Raw genomic sequence first — 25,544 nt, forward strand, 5'->3', positions numbered from 1 at the left:
TGATCCATAATCCTTTATTGATGCAATAACCATTTGTTGTTTTCATTAACTGCGATAATTGAAGGGAATCACTGTTATTAGTACTACTATATTGTGAGCAGAGACTTGGAGTCAGTAATAGTTCTTGCTTATGTCCACAGGCAGATTGTCCTCTACAAGGCTCCAAAGCAGGTGTGGTAGTACTCTCCCCTATGGACAGCTGTCTTGGTAGCTGTCTTTTGTCTCCTCAAGAAGACAACTTTGTGTCCTCAGACTTTGCTACATAATTCATCTGAATCCAGAATTACGAGCTAATCACATCATAGAATTATACGAAGAGTTATCAAAACACCTTCGTACCAGTATCTAAGACAGCACTTAAAATGATCTCTTTACAAGCCAAGTACTCTTCAGTCCTGCCTGCAAGCTGATGTGAGGCAATCTCACATTATTTCCCAGGTTGGTAGGCATGTTAATTTCAGTGGATGAGTGTCTCCTTCCAATATGCCTTTCTACCAGTCTCTGCATTGCTTTGAGTAGAAGTAAGGGGAAGCTTACAGATCTATATGACTGAGCACCTTGGTACAGACGTAGTTAGAGCTTCTGTTCTCAGGTGTGAACACCATTCTTGTCTCTCACCAGTTTGTGTAATATAAGCATGTAGGCTTACTACATTTGGTGTGAAGAGAACTAAGTAGTGCAAAGAGTCAGGCTCTTTCTACAAGTCGGAAAAGATTCTTTATCCTGCAGGTGATTTAATGGACAAAATTGAGCTCGATAGAATGACAGTACTCTGTACTATTAATCTCTGATCTGTCCAAGATGCTGTAGGTCTAAGTTTTTTTGGTCATCATTAAATTTGTCATTGTGTACTGTCATTAAACTAGTGTTGTGGGATTTAATCGATTAACCCTTCAGTACTCACGTGGATTACAATAGTAATCCATTGATGTTTAATCCTGTATTACATCACCGCCTGCAGCACTGCTTAGTTGAGCGTCAATGCAATTTCTCGTCACAGTCTAAGTGAGGCATTACTGGTGTTTAGACGTATTTGTCGCAACGCTTTGCAAAGTTATACGGAGTTTTATCAAGTGATACACAATTTTTCCGAGTGGATTACCATTGTAATCCACGCGAGTACTGACGTTATCAGATAAGTGAAATTGTTTTTATATGGTTTTGAGTGATACAATGCAGTAACTTTATGAAAAAAATGTGTGATATCGTTCCATCCTCTTTGTAGTTGGCTGCAATGGGTACGGAAAATACAAGCAATATTTGCAAGTGGCTAGATGAAGATCTGGAAGATGGCATTGAAAATGAAAGTGATGATGAAAGCAACAGAGAAGATCTTTTGAATGAAGTTCACGATTCTAATTCAGAACAAGACAATGAGGAGGAGGATGATAATGGTGATGGTGATGAAAGACTAATGTCTATAAATGGTGGAAACTGCTATACGGGCAGAGACAACACGACTATTTGGTAAAAATAACCAGTAGCTCAACGAGGGAGAAGAAGAGCACAAAATATAGTGATTCATTTACCGGGCCCTAAAACAACTGCAAAAAATGTGCGGACACACACAGAGTGTTTTGACTGCTTTATTGATCAGACAATAATCAATATAATAGTAAGGTGTACCAATATTTATATTGAAAAAGTGAAGCGTAATTACAGACGTGACAGAGATTGCAAATAAGACAAATGATGTTGAAATTCGAGCACTCTTGGGTATTTTGTATCTTGCTGGCGCTTTGAAATCGGGAACACTGAACGTAAGAGAACTATGGGATAAAAATGGCACAGGTATAGAGTCAATTTACCTTATTATGACCTACAATAGATTCCAATTTTTGTTATGATGTCTACGCTTTGATAACATTCATAATAGGCAGGAAAGGAAAGAAATTGATAAACTGGCTGCTGTACGTGAAGTGTTCGAGTTATTTGTTCAGAATTCACAAAGGTGCTACATTCCAAGCGAATATGTAACTATAGACGAGCAGTTGGTTGCATTCAGAGGACGATGTCCCATGAAAGTGTATATACCTACTAAACCAGCAAAATATGGGATCAAAACTTTTGCTATGTTGGATGTGAAAACATATTACACTCATAACTTGGAAATTTATGCTGGTATTCAACCAGATGGTCCATTTCACCAAAGTAACAGTGCACATGCAGTGGTGAAGAGACTGGTTCATCCCATCAAAGGAACAGGAAGAAATGTGACCACCGATAACTGGTTCACAAGCATACCTCTGTGTTTAGATCTTCTAGAAAATGAAAAAATTACGCTTGTATGAACCTTGCAAAAAAAAAAAAAAACAAACAAAAGAGAAATCCCTCCTCATTTCACAACTACTCAAGACAGGCAAGTTAACAGTACATTGTTTGGATTCAATGAAAGCTGCACAATTATTTCGTATGTACCAAAGAAAAACAAAACAGTGTTAGCATTATCAACCATGCATTATGATAAGGCAATACATGAGGAAACGGGAGGAAGCCAGAAACCTGAAATAATATCATTCTATAATAGAACTAAATGTGCTGTGGATGTCCTGGACCAGTTATGCTCAGCCTATGATGTAAGCAGAAATTCACCCCGCTGGCCTCTGACTATTTTCTTTGACTTACTAAACATAGCAGGTGTCAATGCTCTTGTTGTTTATTCTGCAAACAAAAAAAAAATTATGCGGAAAAACCTCCCAAAACCCTTGCTCTGGACCTAATGAAGCCACTAATTTTCGAGCGTATCACCCAACAGACAATTTCAAGAGAAATAAAGAGAAGGGAAGAGCAACTTTTAGGCATTTCACAAACAAGTCAAGAAGAAGGAAGACGGCCAGAAGGTATTGGTAGGTGCTACATATGTGGTAGAACAAGAAACAAGAGCACAAGACAATCTTGTTTCCAGTGCTTGAAGAGAATTTTTCCTACTCATTCAGATGTAATTTGTTTGAACTGTGTAGAAGAAATGCATAAGTCTACTCAGATAATTGAATCAGATGTAGATTAGACTCACGTGAATAAAGTGCGAACAACAAACATAAAAATGAAAGTGCATCAATATCCTTCTTACAATACACAAAAACGTCTGTAAAATATTACAAGTGAAGTGAGAATGATTGTTACATCCCTGAATTTTTTCATTGCTACACCCCTGAGTGAGATATTTAGTTATCAAATATGACGTAAGAAAGGTCAGCAGTAGTGAACTTGCGTTTTTTGCGGGAGAGATTACATCAAGAGTTCAGGTGACCTCCAAACAGCGAGTGAGCAACAATGCTAGATATCCTACATAAATATGATGATAGTGAACTGACTCATAACTATGGTGCAACAATAAATTATGATTCAAAGACACGTCCAGTGTGGGAATATTATGCAAACATGTCACTTGAATGCAATTTGTGTACTAAAATATATTTCATTATTAAAAGTTATATTTAATACGTTCCGTTATGCGTACATATCCATTCTCATTACTGTAATAACTGAAAACAATATATTTCTTAACATTTAAATCTAATTGCAATGTTTAAACCTTGTCTGTAAACAAAAACAAATGTGGATTACCATTGTAATCCAGGCGAGTACTGGCGTTACAAAACTTAACGCGAGTAACGAAGGGTTAATCGATCAATTTCTGTTGTAAGATTAATCAATAAAAAATATTTAATCAAATAATCGAGCCTATTAAAATTAATTGGTTGTAGTTGATATTAATTATTATTTTGTTAATACAAACTCATACTAAAAATTCCGACAATATTTCTCTCTCGGAAATTGCTTACTTAAAAGCACAATAGTACTGTTATTTTCTGACTGTAAACCAGGTAGCATAGGAAAAATCTTTGCACAAACACTTCAGAAAGAGATGGAGATGTGAGGACAGTGACCTAGTCTACCTCTATTGAAAGTTGAAACACAATGTGAAACCCTTAGTAAGTTTTATGGTTTTCCAAGAAAACTTCCACCTTATTGTCAGCTCATCTTCCTAGCATATGAAATACATACTTTTCTAGGATTCGTTCCCCTCATCCCTTATAAAATAGCCATGTGTACACTGTGTCCAAGTGACAGCGTAACTATCTTTTTCTTTTTCTAAAATCTAGTAATTCGGATTACAATAGGGGCCAGTCTTCTGTTTCGACTGCTGTACTTTTGCAGGTGCTTGCAATTTTTGTACTGAGTTTGTATATGATGGTTGTATGTTTAGTTTGATAAAGAAAAAAAAGAATCAGTTTTCTGTGGTCTGTGAAAAGTGTAAACTTCATTATGTCATATGAGAATTTGAGAGGTAAACTCGGTGAAATGTTTGGATTTAAATTGAATGATCTTGAAGTGCTTGAAAAAAAAAAGTTTTTACGTGTTTAGTGATTCAGGAAACATTGTTACTAAACGTAGAGCAGCACTTAATTCGGAGCATGTGAATGCACTCATGTTTAAAATCATGGATGAAGCAGTATTAACTAGGTGAGTCTTCATACTTTTTGTTATTTATGTTTGTCTCAAAAATTTCAGGAGAAATTGACACAATAAATTATAAGCCTCATAATAAATATGTTAGCAAGTAATTAAAATAGTTGTTTTGTAATATAACGATACAATATATACATATTTACAACATTTAATACTTATGCTTATCACCGAAACACAAGTTAAATTTAACAATAATTGTGTATTACAGTATATTAAAACATTTTTTCAACTTGATCAAAACTCAATTAATCGATTAAATTCAAATAGTTAATCAATTAAATATTTTGATCGATCGACAGTACTACATTAAATACATTGTTAATAGAGTGCATATTAAGAAGAGCTTGACTTTTTCTTCCAGTGTCTATATAGGTTCCTACAGGTTTCATTTTTTTTTTCTTCTGGGATTAATGGGACCACAAGCTATTGTCTCTGTAATCTGGCTGCTTCTCTTAGGCAACTAATATTCTATTAATAAACTTTCCAGAAAATTTGTATAGCTTTGCATTTTGATTTACCACAATCTCTGATATCTTTACTTTGATTTTAGTTCATTTGTTTCAAACATATTATTTATCCAATTACCACTCTTCCCACAGTGTGCTGGTTTCCAATACAGTGATTTTATTTATATTTTGAATTTGTTTTATCATGCAATGGATTTCTGTAATTTTCTTCATTGCAGTGAATGTACTCTCGGCTCCACAAGTAAAGAACCCTGGCCCACACCACTTCTACACAGATGACAGTGATTGACAGGCCAGTTAGGAGAAGTTGTCTTGCTAAAACTTTCAGTTGTTGCCATGTTTATTCCTTGCCGGACTCTTTCATTTTCTTTTGCAACTGATTGGATTCTTTTCAATGTATTTTCTATTTACAAACAAATTAAATCAATATTGTTGTTGTTGTTATTATTATTATTATTATTATTATTATTATTATTATTATTATTATTATTATTATTATTATTATTATAACAGGTCATCACCCATGATCGAGTGGTTAGCATGTCTTTAGATCAAAGCGATGTAGGATCAAACCCAGCTCAGGAAGTGGGCGTAAAAACCTGCAGCATGCCTTCCTTTGGAAGCAAAGTAAAGCTGTTAATTCCATGCTGTAAATATATTGCGTGCTAGAGAACCCTAAACCCTGAAAGAGAGGGTCCCTGCGCAAAATTACCGACTCTGTATCTAATACGTCATCTGATCCTTCACCATTTTCAATTATTCTTCTAATAAAGTACTTAAGATTTTGTACTATAAGTATACTTTGTTTTCGTAACGTCGTCCCCTTTCCTATTGGCGATTTATTACAATTCTTACACTTAGTCGGCGTCCTTTCAGAAGAAGGCCCTGATTATGGCACTTCACTATTATTACAGTTTATACACTGCCGAAAGAAATTAAACATTGTACTTTCACTGTCGACTATCGTACTGTTGGACACCACAACACGCTGTTACTAAGGCACAAGTGAAACTAATGCAGTGGCAGGAATATTCTTTCAAAATTGGAAAATTCACAACACAGCATTCTAGGCGGCTTCCTGGTGGTATCTTTGTCCACGGTTTCACTAATTGGGGGAGCGTGTCAGTCAGATTTATGGCCTCCTGAACCCAACTCTGCAACGAAGGTTCTTTACTTGTGAAACCAAGAGTAGTTGAACTTATGGCTTGGATTGCACCTTCAGTGTCTTGATAAGAAAACCATGTGTTTGCATTTGTGTAACCAAACAAATTTTGGATTTATGTATAAATGGCTTCAACCTTACCTTCAGAATTGTATGTTTTCCATCATTTTTATACTAGAAGGAAAAGAACTAGCAAGTTGCACCTACTTCAGCTCCTCCTGCATAGTCAAAAAGAGAGCCATGTGTGTAAATGTACATCTAGTCTTTCTGAGGTTATTATCTCTTAACTGTTCCTAGAATAATTGCCTTTCCTCTTCAGCAATTGTATTGATTGTTATTTAATAGGAAATTCTGGTACTTACCCCTTTTATTAGTATTCCTGTTGTATCAGGTTCCATATGAAACATAATCATCACAATCTGTAAGTAGATGCTGTCTGTCTTCATTATTCTGCCAGTAGTTGGACCCCAATGGGTCTTCCCTTTTCTCCATATTAGGCATCAGCATCATTCCTTCTGATTTCAGTTCCATTATCATTTCATAGCACTCCCCAAACACCGGCTGGCACAGTCAAAAGGTAGTAACTTACAATGTAAACAACTATTGCAATCTTTTCACATGGGAAAACATATTGTTTTGTTCATTCTAGAGAATGAAGCACTTTTTCGTGTTTTTTTTAGTTCAGCATATTGTTAAGACATGTACCGTGGAATACAACAAAGAACATAGAAAACATTTTCTAATAAATTTCTAGCAGAAATTGAATTTCTTTCTCTTCTGTAAAATTGAAAAATTGCATGTTAAAACATTTTTGCTCGGATTATGTTTTATTTATGACATTTGTAACATCATATTTTAGTTTATTCAGGCTGATATCATTTAAACTGATAGATTATATTAGATTCAAAATGTGTCAGATTCGCCTACAGTTCTATGGTGTGGAAACAGCCATCATGTCTTACAGCCATGCCATTCAGCAAACTTGACCAAACTTTCTCAAGGAAGAACTGGAGTAACACACCAGTTGTAAGTTCGCATAACTTGTCTTGACTGTATGATAAGGAACAGACTGTGTTCGTGGAAAAGAAACTGGTTTTCATTGCTGTGTGCCAATACATTCCAAAAAATATACAGGAAGTTTTATGAAAACTTCAAAAGAGTTTGAATGATTTTTGCTGTGCTGAAATAAATAAAATAACAAAGTACTCCATTCATTTTTAATGCTCAGAAGTAATTAATTAATTTTGGTAATTACAGTCTGCATAATGCTGGTTTTGCAGTGAAAAATCTGCCCTTGAGCAGAACACTATGAACGAATGAATGAATAGTAATAGTTAGTATTGGTACTTTTGGAATATAGTGTAGAGATTAGTAAAAAGAACTGGAACAGTTTTTTTGAAGCTGTTTCACAATTGAAACTGTTTCGTATCGAAACATGGTTTCAAGAGATAAACAGTTCCATTTCTAAACAGTTTCCTCCTTCTTTTCTGTGTGCAAAGATCACGTGTAGCGCTATCATTGACCTCCAATCGAAAGTAGATTTGTTATCGATGTTCCACACAGCCTTCATGCAACAGTAGCCTATGTAGGACCATGCAATTTAATTGTAAGAAACAAATTCTGTAATAAATTTGATATTAATTATTAGCTGCCCATTGATGGAGAATATGTTCATGGTGCCCAAATATGGCGTTAATTATTAATATACCACGAAAAATATTATCAGCTAATGTCTTATTGTTATTAAACTCTCCTAGGGTTATATGCGTTATTTTTACTAAAATTGATTCATTTTGAATCGTAGTTACTTATTGTACTCTTTAACAGTAACCTACAAAAAATGACTTTCGTCGTCATAATACATTGAACAGGTGATTTAAAGACGATTCAAGGACTTTGAAACATGTTCCTGAAGCAGATGAAAAGTTGGAATAGTTGGCACTGATGTTGTAAACATATTCTTATGAAACTGTTATTTTGGAACAGCTTCGTTCATGAAACAGTTACAGGCGAAACTGTTTCTTAAAAAGAATAGTTTATCATCATCATCATCATCATCATCATCATCATCATCGTCCTTGCAGGTATTAGGCCTAGTGGCCTGTTATGGTCTCCATCCATCTTTTCAGGGAGCATCCCAAAGATCGTCTTCCATGTGGTATATAGCGGAGAATTTGTCTTGGAAGTCTGGAACGGTCCATCCTATTGACATGGTTAAGCCATTTTTGTCTATAGTGGTTGAGATGTTGATAAATAGGTGTAATTTATAGTGGTTGAGATGTTCATAAATAGGTGTAGTTTATCCCATCTCTAATATACTATGCACAAAAAGGAAGTTCATAAATAGTCAATAAGTTGTAACTTACAATGGAAGTAACTATTGCAACCATTTTGCACGGGAAAACTCATTGTTTTGTTCATTTTAGAAAATGAAGCACTTTATCATGTATTTTCAGCTCAACATATTGTTGTATATGTACTATGGAATGCAAAAAAAAAAAAAAAACAGAAGACATTTTCAAATAAAATTCTAGCAGGAATTCAGTTTCTTCCTCTCCTGTAAAATTTAGAATTTGCATGTTAACATTAGGAGGACCAGAGTTACTGTCTACCTACAAGGACCAGACCTGTCATTTTGATGGGTGCAGGTTTATTAGGGTTTCTTTACAAATATTTAACAGTTTTGGGTAGGAATTTTTGTTTAGATAATTTTTAAATACTTTTACAGAATATATATCATTTTTCTCTATTATATGAGATTATTTAGACTTTAATAACTATTGATTTCATCTTAAGAAATATAAGTGGAAATAAAGGAAATAATTATTTTCACATTTAAACATTTTGCATTACACTATAAACAAGAACAAAAGTATCAAAAAAAAAAAAACAACAACAAAAAGTAGGAATCCTTTCATGATTGTTCAAAGCCACGGCTGCATCATAACACCTTACACAGGTATACTCGGAACTTGCTGAGTATGGTCCACATACGTACTTGAAGCACTTTGCACACTGATTTTCACTTCTGTTCTTCCCTTTGCATCCTCCAATCTGACATGTCTTGCGGACGTTGCTCTGCTGAGGAGGGACTGGTGGTCTAGTGGTTACATATCTGGCTGCTAGTTCTTCTCCCAACTTGAATATGAACTGGCGCTGAGACACATTGTCACCTGTTACCTCCTTGTACAGAATCCATGCGTTAATTGCGGCAGGTCCAGCACATTAAAAAACACATGCATAGGCCATCTAGGGCATCCGTATTTCACAGTGTAAAGTCGAGCCATTTGATCTACGATGTCAACACCACACTCAGTTTCATTATAGAACATCACTGTTTCAGGTAGCTTTTTTGATGCTGCTCGTTGATGGTAACTGTGTTGTGTATTGTGCTCAACACGAGCACATTCTTGTTCTTTTTACACTGATAGGAGGTTAGGGTCATGTCACCTGACTTGTAAATAGTGGTACTGTGCAAGGGCACTGTAGGTGTTTTTGCTGATGGAGGAACTTTCCGTCTAGAATTTTTCAGTGTACCGACAAGCTAGTACTGTTGCGTTTGAAATTTTCTCCATGACATTTTGCCATTAAGAAACTGTCGCATGTAATATTTATTCCCTTATAAAGATAGGGCTCTGCTAGACGCATTACTACATGCTTTGCTAGCATCTACATCTCTTCCATGATAAGGAAAACCGTTCACCAAATACTTTGAGTTTGTATCAACAGCCAGCCAAAAGTTTATTCCAAACTTGTCTTGTTTGCTGCCCATGTACTGTATGAATGGGCAGCGAGCTTTGCAAAGGAACAACTGTTCATCCACATTGATGTTTTCACTTGGTTTGTAATATAGCAAGCAGTAATTGGCAATGAAGGTATTCCATATAGGAGTAGCAGTTGCAAAGCGGTCTGTTTATAATCTTTGAAACCATGTGGCTTTCTCGTCAAATCGGAGAAATCTAAAAATTTCACTAAATTGATTTCTACTCATGATGTTCCGAAAAAATGCTGGTCCTCAAACCTGCGACCATAATAATTTTCGGGGAAAATTTTTTGCGCCATATACTCCTCTCACATACATAAGAGAAATAGCAGCTTCTAATGCTTCAATACTAAGGTCCAGCTGTCGTCTTGTAATTCCTGACATGCTCTTTCTTCAGTACATCTTTTTATATTCAGAAGAATACTGTCATCAATTAGGAGTTTCCATGTGCTCGAATGCTTACCATTTATGATGGACCTCTTCGCATGACCTGTAGGTCCGGGGGCTTCTGTCACGATATTCTGTCATGCTCTTCTTCCAGGTGCAGCTTGTGGAGGAATAACAGTCCATTGTGTCCCATCAGCAGCAGTCTCAACACTTCCTAGGACAGGATTGTTTGTTATCTGAGAACAATTTCGTCCTCTTCCTCTGCCACGGCCACCTCTGGTAGTTGGAATATTAGGAGCCAGTGGTAATGAAGCAGCTGAAAACATAAATTCATAAATTAGATGCTTTTGTATTAGAGACACAATTCAATCCAGAAAATAGTGTGAGAGGTTTTTTCTAGTGCTACTGTGATAATTCGAATTAAAGTAACATACTATTTATAAAAAAATATCGTGATGGAAATAATAATAACAACAATAATAACAATAATAATAATAATAATAATAATAATAATAATAATAATAGCAATAATAAATAAGAAAAAGAGTAATAGTAATGATAATAAATAATAATAATAATAATAATAATAATAAATACCTAATAATAAATTATGTAGCCTACCTCTTGTAGATGAAGTATCAGCTGGCTGTTCTGGTTGTTTATTATCTTGCCCCACATTATGCGACGAATCATCATCATCTCTCCTAGGAACGTAATCTACGTCCTTATCAGCGTGGTCTGTACCTTTATTTTCACATAATTCGTGGATTTCATCAATTTCGCACAGATTACGGGGATCTTTACCTTCTGATTCGTTACCAGACATATTCATCAAATAGTCGATTTCTTCTTCTGACAAATAACGTTTGTCAACAGAGGCTGCCATTGGAAAACTGAATTTTCACCGACGAAAACAGCGCGCACGTGTCAAAACAACACACACTCAGAGAGCAATATTTTTAGATACCGACAAAGGACCTCCTGAAGAGTCATAAACCTCTCGCAGATGTGGAAATGAAATCTAAACTTTGATTCAATAATAGAAATTTGAACCGCTTCTGGTGTGCAGGCACAACCGGTCTGAAACTTGGCACCCGTCAAAATGATAGGCGATGGTGTTTCTAGTAGTAATTGCTTGTAACATCCTTCAGAAAGATCATAAACGTCCAATATTTTCAGGAATCATACATCACAAAGATAAAATAAAAGTCGTAAATCGTGGGAGTCATAGGATGAAAAACTTCCGATTAATAATTATTTAAAACTGTGGTACCCGGCAGAATGACGGGTCCGGTCCTCCTAGTGTTAAAACATTTTTGTCTGCAAGTATTCAATTATAGGTATATGAATTTCTTGTAGATCAGAATGCACTTCATACCTCTTGGTAGTATTTATATAATTTTTAAACTGTTTCAGATGGTGTTCTTACCAGAAGCCTGTGACTATATTGGGGAGTCAAAAGAAGAAACACTGGCTATGTCTGAATCTTTAGACGAATATTTACTGAAGACATTTTGTAATCTTGCAAAAGAAAATGAGATTTGGCTTTCATTGGGAGGCATACATGTGCGGGTATGTTGTAAAATATCATTTGGATATTTAAGCTTTGTTTAAGAGGTTCATGTTAAAAAAAAAGTTCCACTATGTAGTGGCAGCTATCTTGTATATCTGTTATATACTGTCAGGTGCTTGTTGTTTCTCACAATTGGTTGAGATAGGAGATGAGGTCTATGCATTGCGTATAATCGGGTGGCAAAAAAAAGTTTACTTCTATCTGTCTTATTCTACAGTAGTGAGAAGGGGTATCTTATGTGTAAATAGGATTTTTATTAACACTTTGTCTTACCAGGTTATCTTTGCTTACATTTACTTTGTGTGTGTGTCACTCAATTCAATGCTTACTCCCAAACAATGGACTGCCAACACATAGTGATAGCTGTACATAACATAACAATCATCACAGCACCATCTCTCTTCAGCCGTTCACTTTTTCCTTTGTCTCCACTTATGAATAATTATAAGGACCGTGGGATTCTCCTAGCTCTGGGAAGGGCCACATGGACTCTTAACCCTTTGCAGCATAGTGGTTATTCAGAAGAACCACCAGTTTCTTTCTTTCTAAATTTTATGGCACATATTCCAGCTAGGAACCACCTCTTGAGTATACATAGAGGTGCCATTTGTGTTTTGAAATTGTGTGCAGAGTTAAAATGTTGAAAAAAATTGATCAAAGCTTTGTTATGCTCCATGATATGAAAAACATAAAAAATTAATTTGTTCTTCAAAGGATTAAATCATTACATCATTAGTGAGGTAGGGGGAAAGGAACTGATCACCTTACCCCATTATCTCCTGGCCTAGTTGCCTCATGAGTGATGCCTTATTGGTGTCACTTGTGAGGTCAGAACCTCTCTTCGGACAGTTGACTAAAATAAAAAGAAATTGTTAAGGTGATAGGAGAGGAAAATGTGTACCAGAGTTGAATTTTTATTTAGGCAAGAAAAGAGCCACATGATCTTGTGACCCTTAATAATCCATTATCTCTGGCTGTGTTGTACCCACGCAAATTAGATCTAACTGCAAGTGTGGTAACTACTGAAGACTACTTAACCCATTTAAGCCCAGAACTATTTTTTTTTAATTGCCGAAAATTGTAACATTAGTCTAAAATTGTCTGAAAATAATTTCTAATTTAGAGTTTATTTATGCCCACAAACCGAAAAAGGGCATGTTGCTAAAACTCAACACCAGGCATAAAGTTTCGCAAAAATGATTTCTTAATAATGCATGTAAATCAATAATAGTTATATATAATATATAATTTTACCGGTACCCATTATATTTTGTGACAGTGTTTATACATTTAATATCAAATTTCAAATTGTTCAGGGTTCATTTATATAGTACTTCATACTCCTATATAAAAATGGTACACGAGAAAGATAGAGCAACACTACATTGTATTTGTTTCTGTTTTCATAATATATTTAATTTTAACTTCTCTTATAATTGTTTATTATGTTTATATTATTTAACATCACATTTCAAATAGTTCAAAGTTCTTTTACAGAGTAAATAAAAATTGTTCATCAGAAAAAATATAAGATTAGAGTTTAAAAAAAAAAAAACAAGATTACAGTGTATATGTTTCCATTTTTATAAAGTTAGCGCTGAAAATGAAAATCATAGTAATACTTAACATGAAATGCAATACCACATTTTGCACACCATCTGTCCTACGATCATTATTCGGAAGAGTATTGAAGAAATTAGGAGTTCAGAAGCAAGGAAAAAAAATAGGTAAAATCTACAAATCTGGTCCCTACTCATCACTATCCCTTGAAACTTTTGAAATTGTAATAAATTTTAAAATATGTACGACAAAAAAATAAATCATTTGCTTTGCACACCCAGTATTATTTTACCTTTTTGAGTAATCTTTCTTTCCAAATAATGTTTTGTATAGCTCGTCCATTGTTTTGCTTTTGGCAATATTTGACACAGTGTTAATAAAAGAGCTTTCTACTTTCTCATTAAGGGAGGTATCATGATAGTGCAAACAGTCAGTTTTTTTTTTTTTTTTTTTTTTTTTTAGATTGTCGTGGAAATACAAGTTTTTGGCATTCATCCCTATTACCGAAAAAGTGAATTAAGTTATGCTGTCTGTTTGCCAGTCTGTCTCCACGCCATTTGTGGTTTCTCCTGAACTTCTGGACGATTTTGTTCATATTCATTGCGTCTGATTCAGTTTATCCAAGAATGATGCACATGAAATACAATTATTTTCAACAAAAAATTAATGTCTATATTTAAATTCAAAATGTAGAATGGATGAACTCATTTCCCCCTTCCATAATATCTTTTTTTTTTTTTATTTGCCTTCTTTCATAAGATGGAGAAATGAACTGAGTAACCCAGTATGTCACCAGTCCCTTATGTCCCAGAGAAATTAATTGTTATATGAAGACCTATTTCCAATTTTCATTTTGAATTCTTATATCCAGGAGCAGAGACAGGTAGCCACTCACTACCTGCCATATAGTTATAGGATTAGCATCCTTTGTCATAAATGCATTTGTTACACATGAGTGAAATGAAGGAAGGTGTAACTTAACTTTTTCATCCATATTATTTTCAAATGCTGATTTTCGTAAATATAAAAATATTAGAAATGATATGCATATGGCGACTTTATAAAAATTTCTGAAAAATAATTACGTTTATCTACAGTAAAACCTCGATAAGACGCACCTCCTTATTATGCTATACTGTGTAATGCGCTTTTTTTGTCTGCTTCCTGCACATTTCATATGTAACGCCTTTGTAAAATACCCTGTTTGTTGTGCTCTAGTCCCGCATAATACGCTATTTTTGTAGAATATTTTCTATGTATTTTTCAGCAATGTAACAGCAATGAAACATTTTGGCCATTGAACTCACTGGTGCCATTAACCTGAAAAGTCTTCGACCCTTTACCTGCGCATTTAAATCTTCATACTGTACAATACCTCACCCTCTTGTTACGCTCTCTTTCTTATTAGACTCTTTACCTACGCGCTTAAAGCCTACATACAGTTACAATACCCCACACTCTTGCTAACCCTCTGTCTCAAGCAACATTCCTCACTTGGCCGTAATAAAATTCTGGAAATTTTTGCTGGTCAGTTTGTTGTCTTTTGGTGTATTGAAGTGTCTGTGAGTGTTATATGAAAAACGCTTTCTGTGTCAGAAAAATTGGAAATCTTACGAAAGTACGATGAAAACAGTACTTTTAATCAGAAACAACTCTGATTCATTAGGAATCCCATCATTGACATTAAGGACGATAATAAGAAATCGCGACTCAATCACTGCAGCTGTGACGTCAGAAGGATGTAAGCGTAGAAAATGAAATGTTATAAACATGAGGTGTTGGAGAACACGCAGATGGCAAACAACTGTATATGCCTTTTTTCGAAAGAATTAAGTACAGTCCTAGATCATATATACTAACAGATAGCTCTTTTATGTAGGCTTTAGGGTTTGCAGTCGAGGCCGGCTTGATGTAGTTCAATAATTGTCAACAGATGGCACAATGACCAACACCATCACGAGACACGAACTCTAAATCGATTATTTCTTGCTTACGAGATAATCTCGGTATGTACTGTCGACAACTGATGACCATGGATAAATATTATTGGCCTATATGACCTTGGCAACTTGGCAAGTTCGGAACATAGACAAGTTCGGAACGAGGCAGCTATTTATAGTTGTCACGTGGGCGAAGCAAAGAGATAAGATAAAGTATAATTCAGAATCTCTGCCAGGCAAAGCAATATGTAGACCATGTTGTAATGGTACCATATCGGGCGGCAATAATATGATTCGTTATCTCTTCTGTTTTTATATATTTGTCGTGAATATTATTTATATTATCAACTGAGTGTATAACATAATTTATCCGTTAATTGATATTTTATTAATGATAAATCCAAAGAACAATGGAAAATAAGGGACTGAAAAATAAATGAAATAAGAGAATTTGACGTTCATGATTATAATGTTGTCGGAGTTTTATTACACTTTACTTTGAATTATTTTAACTTGCACCACAAAAGCGTATGAAAATTAATGTTAACATTACCTATTTAGTTATGATAGTAGTATATTGGAAAATTTGTGCATATAGCCTGATTACAATATATAAATAATACTATCCTAACCTAAGCAATAGTAGTCTTGTTTATTTCATACATGTTCGTATAATTATACAAACACAAGAATAATCTAGTTTGCAGCCTGTGATGTCTCGTTTACAGTATTATATAATATACATATTACGATATTTACTAGGTACTTTAACAATATATAGTTAATAATATTATAAAGTATACAGGCCTAAACCATTACCAAGGAATACCCCTTCCCTCACATTTTCAATACTGTTTACCTCAAAAGGCCTTCACACCTTATTAGACACTGGATTAAAATAGTCATGTTGATGTAGGCCTACAACATTACATTTTTTTGTCACTACTCCTGATCCCATTCTAACAGTTTCAGGTTTTGTAATTTGTAACAATACTGTCAATACTGATGGGTCATTCCATAGTGACACACATAACATTTTCGAAGTAACTATGATCGTCACAGGATATTTAATTAAATACTTAAGAGTTTATGAAAGAGACATCACTGTCTTTTAACATAAGCATTCCAAAATATAAACAGAAAATCTTAATGAAAAGGAATAATTAATAATGTAAAAAATATGAAATATTATATGGTGTGACATATGAACATTTTCTTGCCACTTAATTTATTACCAAAATGGAAAATGTTCATATTATTGTGCCAAATGACATAAATAGTTGTTTTCCAAAGAATTAAGACACTTGTGTAGTACATGTAACTGCTGACGTACTTTAATAAAAATAACAGTGCCATTAACAAATAAAATATTACGAATTATATTGTGACACACGAACATTTCTGCCAAGTTGATTACTATTTTTTTCAGATGCATATCGAGATTTATACTCAGTGCCTACAGTTCTTACTACACAAAGCAACACTTGATTACACTAAAATACACATTCAGATTTAAAATGTCCTTGGTTATTTACAACCATATGTGGTGATATCTCCTGTGTAATATCATGTGATGAATACACCAATATAGGCTATCTACTTTTCCTCCCATTTGTAGTACTTTCCTTTCTTGAACATCACGGAAACTTTAAATTCACCACCACAAGCTTTTGTAACTTCCTCTGCTTATCTGACGTCTTTTTAAATTGATTATGTAACGATGTTGTATCAACTACTAGGTTATTTAGCCTCGATGGGATTGGTGATAGTGAAATGATATTTGGCGAGATGAGGTTGAGGATTCGCCATAGATTACATGACATTCGCCTTACAATTGGGGAAAACCTCGGAAAAAACCTCAACCAGGTAACTTGTCCCAATCAGGAGTTGAACCCGGGCCCACTCATTTCACGGTCAGATGTGCCTACCATTACTCCACAGCAGTGGACCGAACATGGGTTATGTACAGTTACCCTTAAAAGGAATGAGACGACTCTTGGTCGTCGGAAGTTAAAGTTCTACAGCGCGGTTCACTCGATATCGACGTAACAATAAATACCATGACATATACAACAAGATTTGTTACAAGGACCACAACAAGGACAAGGACCAGAATAAGAATCACGAAGAAGATAGCGATTTAAGGCCATGATTTCACAACATAGCTCGAGTCACAAAATATCATTGCTTCTCTGTACCGAATGGCAAACGCCTGCTATGGGATCTACATTCTGGACTGCTGCTGTCACTGTCTTGTCTCGGTAGCACATATAGTAGCGTGTCGGTTCTACTATATAACCGAAACGTCTCATGTTCGATCCCGGGTAAAACTTTTTTTTATTGACGTGTAATTAATTTCTTCACAGTTCCTCGACTGTCTAATTTGTCGAAAAATATGGAATAATTTATGCCTAAATTCTGGGTGTTACAAGTGGGCTGAACCTCGTCAAAAAAAAATCTTACTTGGAAGTTAAAAGTATTCTTCCTGAAACAATAATCATAAGAAACAAAACGAGACCTGTTAACTTAAAATCTTGTCCACATGCCATCAGCTTCTATTACAGCTCTAAGTCAATCTGGCATGGATGTCACAAGATTGTGCAATAGGTTCTGATCCTCGGCGAGATCTTCCCAGGTGTCAATAACTTGATTCCACAATTCGTCTCGATTTCGAGGGTGTCGGTGGGCATAGGTGGCTACTCTGTAGTGACATAAACATAGATTATCTCTCGGAACTTTTCCGTAAAAGTAAATTAAATTCACTCCTTGAAACTGACAACCTTAGTTGTAGCGTAATTTTCCTACCAGCATACAAGCTGAAGTAGCACAGCCATTGATAAAAGTTTTGTACATAGAATTAGACTAAATTTCTATTCGACAGAATCTATAATCAATGGCTTTTCTGAACATGATAAACAAATCCTAAGTGTTTCCAATGTCACTGAGCAATTTCAAGTATCTAGTGATTATTTACATTTATGTCTACAATATGAATCTTGAAAAAACGTATATGATACTGGTACTACTGGTATTAAGGGTAAATGTATTGTATCTTTCACTTAATTTCAGAATCACTTCAGTGGATGTTCTCCACTGAATGTTGTGAAAAAATTCAAAAGTAAAAAAATGTAGATAATGCAGGGACTTAAAAATCTAATGTATTAAAAAGAAGAATCTCTATGTAATGAGCTGAAATGTAATGATCCTCATGTTCTTAAATACTACAAGAAGTACAGTGTAATTTATCAAAAATAATGAAAGAGGGAAATAGAATACATTTGAATAGAAAAGTACAAAATTCAGATAATGCAATTAAAGCTATTCGGAATATTATTAAAGTTAAACTTGTAGATATTCTAAGAAAGAAAATTAAAACAAGTGATTATAAAGTGATTATAAAGTAGAGGATTCCAAATCTATTGCAAATTCTTTTCACGTCTTATAGTATATGGTACAGAAATATTATTGACAACTTAAACATTAAAGATTTTGCAAAAGTCACTGCAATTGGTTACTTAACAGTTGCATTTAATAATTAGTATTAATATATGTAATTAGTCAATAATTGCAACATTGCTTTTTCATTCAATCATAACATGAATTAAATTGAATGCACATTAAATTAAACACTATTGGAAACACGTAGATAAAATAGTTAAAATCAACTGAAGGGGTGAGAGTGAAATAATCCAAAGCCACACTTTTAACAAAAAGTGTTTTGTGCGAGTGCATTTCTTACACATATGGGAAAGCTACTAATAAAATATTGTAATAATTACTCAGCAAATGACATAGCCTAAGGACTCTAAACCTTTGTAAAAGTTTGTCTGTGTGGCTTAGGAATATTTTTAAATTTCATTTTAATTGTTAGTTTTTAATATATATGCATTTACATTGTATATGTGTGTGTGTGTATGTAAATGCATTCACTAGATTAACGTTTATAATATTATAACTTGTAATTTTGTATTGTCTGTGATCAGTTTTAATTTCAGGACTTTGTAAAACTCTATTTTAACGTTACTTAACTATTTCAACATTATTTAGACAAAAAAAAAAATCGTTGACGTAGACTAAGAATCGAACTCGCTCTCTTCTACACAACAGGCAGAAGTCTTAGCGTCTGAGCTATTGAAACGACACGAAAGCTTTCCTTTCTGTGTGGAGTGTCGATCTAGTTATGAAGGTCCATTGTCGATTTTACTACATGATTTACGTATATATTTATATTTTATTTACGTAATATTATCATACTTTTTGCAGTATTTGAAGTGAATTTCGGAACGATGGTAGTAACAAACCAAATAGCCTGCATTTAAGTAACTCAATATTCGTTATCTTGTGTATCAGTGCTCTGGTCTCCGATCATGCGCAGTGTCTTACATCTGAGACTTGGGAATATTCAATCGTCTCATCTTTTCCAGGGAAACTGTACATTAATTCTTTTGACTTTCGGTTAGCTTTCTTAAGAATACACATAAAGAAATGTAGTGCTTTCCAAGCTATCCTTGTAATATTAGTAACTTATTTCAACCAGTTTGTTACTAAAATATATACAGTACCTAAGTGTTTACTTGTGGCACTGGTGATCCATTTAATTGGTATGTGAGACGAATTTAATTTTGTGTTTTACAGAAGGATACATATTGATTTACTTTTGCTCACATTGATTTTAATTTTATTTGTTGTAGTCCAGTTTTCAATAACGTCAAGCTAGTTTTGCAAGGTGGTGATATAAGATTTATCACTAATTTTTTCTATATATCATACAGTCATCCACGAATAACCTTGCCTTAGAAGTGGCATTTCTATTTAAATCCTACAATAATTTTCAGTAAATATTTTTCACCGAGAAGCTATTATACATTTAATTTTACTTCTGAGACCAGTGAAATATATGCCAATTTTATTAGAAAGGTGCATGTATAATTATCCAATAGCATGATGTTATCTGCAACAAAAACTAAAGGGCAAGAAAGAAAAGAAGAAAACATTGATGCTGTGGTTCTTAGAGTTCCATTAGAGTTACACATTCATTGTCCACTGAAAGTTGTATTTCTCTATTGAAGTGTAAAAGAGAAACTATCATAAATTATGTCAGAAACAAAGAAAGGCCCCACCCAAATATGTGGGATAATTAATTTAAAGTTATTACTGGGACTTGAAAAAAGCAATCATATGTAATGGGTGGGGAAAAAAAAATACTTTTTAATCGCGCTTCTATAGTTTGACAATGCTGACTATTCAGAGTTTTGCCTGACAGGTGAGCTACCATAAATTCCTTGAAGTCCTAGTTATTACTGAAGCCAAATGTGTGTCTCTTGTCAAGAGTCCATTTTATTTATACTTGTTAAGACATCATTCATAGACTAGTTACCGCTTTCAGTTTTGATACTAAATACATTGAAATTAATCTATTATTATTCGTCCTATTTATACATTTATATTGAATGATTCGATCTACCTTCATAACACATCTCATCAACAATACTCGATAAAGAGTTGAATTAGCTTCCATGCTGCGTTGTATTTATTTTGTCATGTTCCTATAGCAGGAATATTAAATAGGAATTCCTTAAAACAGATTTATATTCACTCCTATGTCTTTATATAGAATACCAGCACATATACTGTATTTCTTAAGATTTGGTTACTTTATAAATATTATGTTAGTGCAAGAACTCTTTTTTTCATATTTAATAATTCTGGCATGTGTCAATAAATATGCTTGAGACCTCTGTCTCTCTGAATTACTCTTTACTAACTGGAAAAATATTCCAAATTTATATTTTAAAAAAGTATTAAAATATCCTCACAATTTAGAGCATAACAATTCCCGAAATAATCATCCTACATTAAATTATTAAGATAAAAATGATTCAATCTATCGCTTGTAAAAATACCTTTATGGTCCTAATAAATTAAGAAATAATTTACATCCAACAGATTTATTTTAAAATGGCCTGCAGTTATTATTTTGAATTTTATTGTACCTTAATAAATTGAGTTAAGGTACAATACAATTTCATCAAGTTTCAAACAAAGTAATTCCATCTTTCCAACAGGGGGACAATAAATACTTAAAGTAATGCTAAACTCGAAAAACTTATTGATGCAACTTACTTTTATATTCTATACCACTGGCACCAAAAAAAAAAAGTGTCCTATTGTTCATACTGATTCAAGATGAATAGTTTCTTAGTGTTTGTCCATTCCACTTTTTTTTATTGTCCTTCCCATTTCTATTTCTCTCATTTTTAGTAGGTACTTCACATGTAGTATATGTTTTACTTTAATACATATAATGACCATGAAGATATTTGGATATGTCTTACAAAATTCTTGCTGAAGACCACTGTGGTAACATTCTGCCGCATCTGTAGTTTGTACATTTTGAAATTTTCGTGCTTCAGCTCAGAATTCAGGTGGGGGGAGGGGAGGTTGATGTGCCAATGTAGTTTTCCAGAATATAATAATATTCAAAACATTCTCTAATAGGAGGGGCCTCTGATATTAGCTCTGCAAAAAATCTGATACTGGTACTTCTGTTGCTGGTAAATAAGAAAGAACGAAATATAAAAATTTTTAACCACTTTCGAATTTCAGGTGCTTTGTGTCTCAGCTGCTGGTTTGACGTACGGTTTGTTTCCTTTAATTTTCCAGAGCAAAAACTGTCCTAAGCGAAATTTACACTCTGTAATTTTAACACTGGGAACATTTATTTTGGTAGCATTGTGTGATGCTATTTCATAATATAACAAGAGCTTTGAAATGATTAACTGCTAACTACTACCTGGGTGAAAGTAGCACTGAAGCAGTTCCTGTGATTTCTGAAGTGAAAACTGTTCAATTTATAAGGAATTTTTTTGTGGAGATGCAGTTGATTGTATATGCAAGGTGTAAAAGTGCCTAAACTAACTGACCCCAGTGCTGTCATGGAGGCCACACGAGGCCATATATCGTATGGAACCTACAATTTTTTTTAATTAATCGTATGGAACCTACAATTTTTTTTAATTAATCGTATGGGGAAATGAAAATTTTGTCTGTAAGGAGCCATACGGCATATGGGTGCCTAAGTTTTGTACATGGAGATCTATACAGATCTTAGATCATCTCTTGCTGTTCCTACTGTACCTACCGGTATTTTGTTTGATGTTCATAAACAAAAAATTATCCACCTCTTCAGCACTGGAATCCAGAATTATATAAAATAATGGTTGAAAAACGAGAAGTGCTGCAAATATACACTCCAGGATTCATCGAGACAAGTGTGCATCAATGGTGGTGCTACATGGTGTATTCTTTAAATCAAACTTGTACAATTAAATTGTAAAGCAAAACAATTTTATTTCTTCTTTAATATAAAAAAAAATAATTAAATGACAATTGGAGAGATAGAGAGAGGAGAGTAAAATATATTTCAAGGGAGAAAACAAGGGGTGGGGTGCATGGCCAAGAAAAAAATTACCATGACAGCACTGAGCAAACCTAACCTGTTACAGACTCATGTATGCAAGGTGAAGAAGCTGAGTATGAAGGAAACTACCTCAGCGCTAATCAAGATTTTCAGGTATAACTCCCTGCAAAGTTGATTTGAATAATTTATAGGGAAAAATTGTTCCGGGGCCGGGCATCGAACTCGGGACCTTTGGTTTAACGTACCAACGCTCTACCAACTGAGCTACCCGGGAACTCTACCCGGCACCGATATATTTCAAGGGAGAAAACAAGGGGTGGGGTGCATGGCATAGTGCAGCGCTAGTTTAACTCTTATAGATGAACTATATATATATATATATATATATATATATAAAGAACTTCAAGTGTCAATATTGTCTCAAAGGTTTCTGTGTAACAAACTTCATTTAGAAATGTCCATCTGCGATTATGTTAACTGCTGAAGAAGGAAGAAATATTGTCGTAATATGAAGTTACTCAAATTTTCAATTAAGGACAAGGAAAGGCTACAAAAATTATTTTTGATTTCACCCTTATAAATTGAACGATTTTCACTTCAGAAATCACCGTAACTACCTCAGCACTAGTTTATGTAATTTAAGGACCAGTATAAATGAAATTTGATTAAAGTGAGAAAGAAATTCGTAAGGGAGGCGATCAGGAGGGATTGAGGTTGTCTACTAATTCGTTACAAACAACTATTATAGACTATTTCATTTGACTAACGATGATTTGTAGAGAGCAAAATACCTACAGTAGGGTAAATAATCTAAATCAGTACGTTTATGAGAACGGATATAAAAGTGCCAGGAAAATAGCAGAATTACCGTATATTGCAATTAACTCTGCATTGGCAGAGAAACCGCATAGGGTATCGTAAATCTGCTGAAAATTAGAAAATTGTGTAAAAAAATGCATTCAGAGCGAATTTTCCAGCCTGATATCATCTCGCCCACGTTATGGACATAATTCAATACCGTAAGACTGATATGAAACGAATACTAGAACAATTTGTTAACCAAAGACGATGTTCAGTAGTTATTTAACAACATACAGAGCAAATAAAAAAACAAACGCATATTCTAGCAATAGTTCAGATGAAAAGAAAATGATTTGTACGACCGCTTATTCGTAAAAAGAACACTGCCAGCTGTGTAGCCTACATGAAGCAATATATCAGGCCTACGTTATGAACACGTTGAATTTAATGTGGACGAGAAACGTACAGTTATTATTTATCTGCTTCCATATCGCATCATATAATACACCTGTAAAATGAAAACATGTAGGCCTAGCAAAAAGGAAACATGTTTGGGGGGGAGGGAGTTGTAATTCTTCCCCTATCGGATAAATTTCAGAAGACGAATACCTGCTTTTCCTTCATATTAAAAAATTGTAATCTTGTGCACACAAAATGAATTAGTGCCTTTTCGTGAGCATCATGATGTGCATTCAACAAACGCAGACAAATCTGCTCTTTTTAGTATTTTGTGTTAATTGTTGCTAGTGAGGTATTGTATACTGAAAATTAAAAACAATTAGATATCGTACATCAAATGATGACAGATTATATATTGAACGCAAACAACATTATATCAGCCATGTACCAAATGTCATCTATGTGTGTTGATGAATTTGGGTAAAACAAGCATCTGTATGCTACAATTTAGCGACACATCAAAGTAACATAACCTCACATTACAATGAGAAAGATATTTGGAGGTGGCATGACGTAAAAAAGTCATCCCACAGTCGTATTACTTTATGTACTTTTCAGGTACTCTGCCATCTAGTGTTGGTTATTGCAAGCTCATTTCTCGACACTAGCGACGCATAGCGTCCGTTATTTTCCAGTTGCGTCTAAATTTAATATAAGCTTGGTCAATCTGTTTTATATATGATCTAGGGTACAGTACATAAAGTATTGTAGATGTCTTTGATGTATAGTACAGTAATTGCATAATGGAGTAATACTGCATTACCTTTCATGAATCATGTATTTCAATAAAGAAAAATGCTAATAGATACTATATATAAGTCAAAATTAATATACCTGCCTAATACACGGTCCTGGATAATACGCGTTTTACACGTGGTCCATTAAACAGTGTCTTATTGGGGTTTCACTGTATTTAAAACATACAATTTATAAATTAAGTTAAATTACTTAATTTTGACAACATTTTTGTGTGTAATTCAAGAACGAAATTAGTATCTTTATTTGGGTGCATATGAAATGATTTCGTTTATGTATGTTAATATTAAAGCTCAGTGAAATAAACTATAAACGGAAATAAAATCCTCAACATAATAATGAAAGCTAATTGTTGCAAAACGTGTATAACATTTGAAAAGGTATTTGTAATTTTCGTGAATTCAGTTTTATGTTAGTCTCCCGAAACTTGTAGGTACTTGAACTAATCATTTTTCTTGATTTCTAGGTAGGAGGTGAGAAGTTACAAAATACTCACATTATAATTGATGCCACAGGAAATATAGTTGCAAAGTACGAGAAATCACACCTGTTTGATGTGAATCTGCCAGAGCAAGGAATAAGACTGATGGAATCAGATTATGTGCTTCCTGGACAAACAATTGTTCCTCCTGTCGAAACTCCAGTTGGAAAAGTTGGACTTTCAATTGTATCCTTGCAGATGCCTACATATCGGGTTTTAAGTATAAATGGGGCCACGCTGTCCTTATTGAATAATCAAGACTACATGTAGATACCTATTATGGGTTAAAAATTGCTTGTTGT

The 25,544-nt window shown here is 34.1% G+C and overlaps 1 protein-coding gene across 9 annotated transcripts in view; it reads left to right on the forward strand.

Annotated features, from left to right (window-relative positions):
• The window catches only part of LOC138707836 (deaminated glutathione amidase-like), an 84,081-nt gene that overhangs the window by 18,323 nt on the left and 40,214 nt on the right, over positions 1 to 25,544 (forward strand). For 7 of the 9 annotated variants that reach the window (XM_069837803.1, XM_069837812.1, XM_069837809.1 and 4 more), the window contains exons 4-5: positions 11,669 to 11,824; positions 25,228 to 25,428. In XM_069837803.1, coding sequence (XP_069693904.1) covers positions 11,669 to 11,824; positions 25,228 to 25,428 — 357 coding nt within the window. Of the gene's footprint in view, positions 1 to 140; positions 439 to 10,339; positions 10,557 to 11,668; positions 11,825 to 25,227; positions 25,429 to 25,544 lie in introns of those variants that run through there. The other 2 variants (XM_069837810.1, XM_069837811.1) reach the window with 2 other exon arrangements.

The sequence above is a fragment of the Periplaneta americana genome, chromosome 10 (assembly GCF_040183065.1).
Source record: "Periplaneta americana isolate PAMFEO1 chromosome 10, P.americana_PAMFEO1_priV1, whole genome shotgun sequence".
In the NCBI taxonomy this organism is placed as follows: domain Eukaryota; kingdom Metazoa; phylum Arthropoda; class Insecta; order Blattodea; family Blattidae; genus Periplaneta; species Periplaneta americana.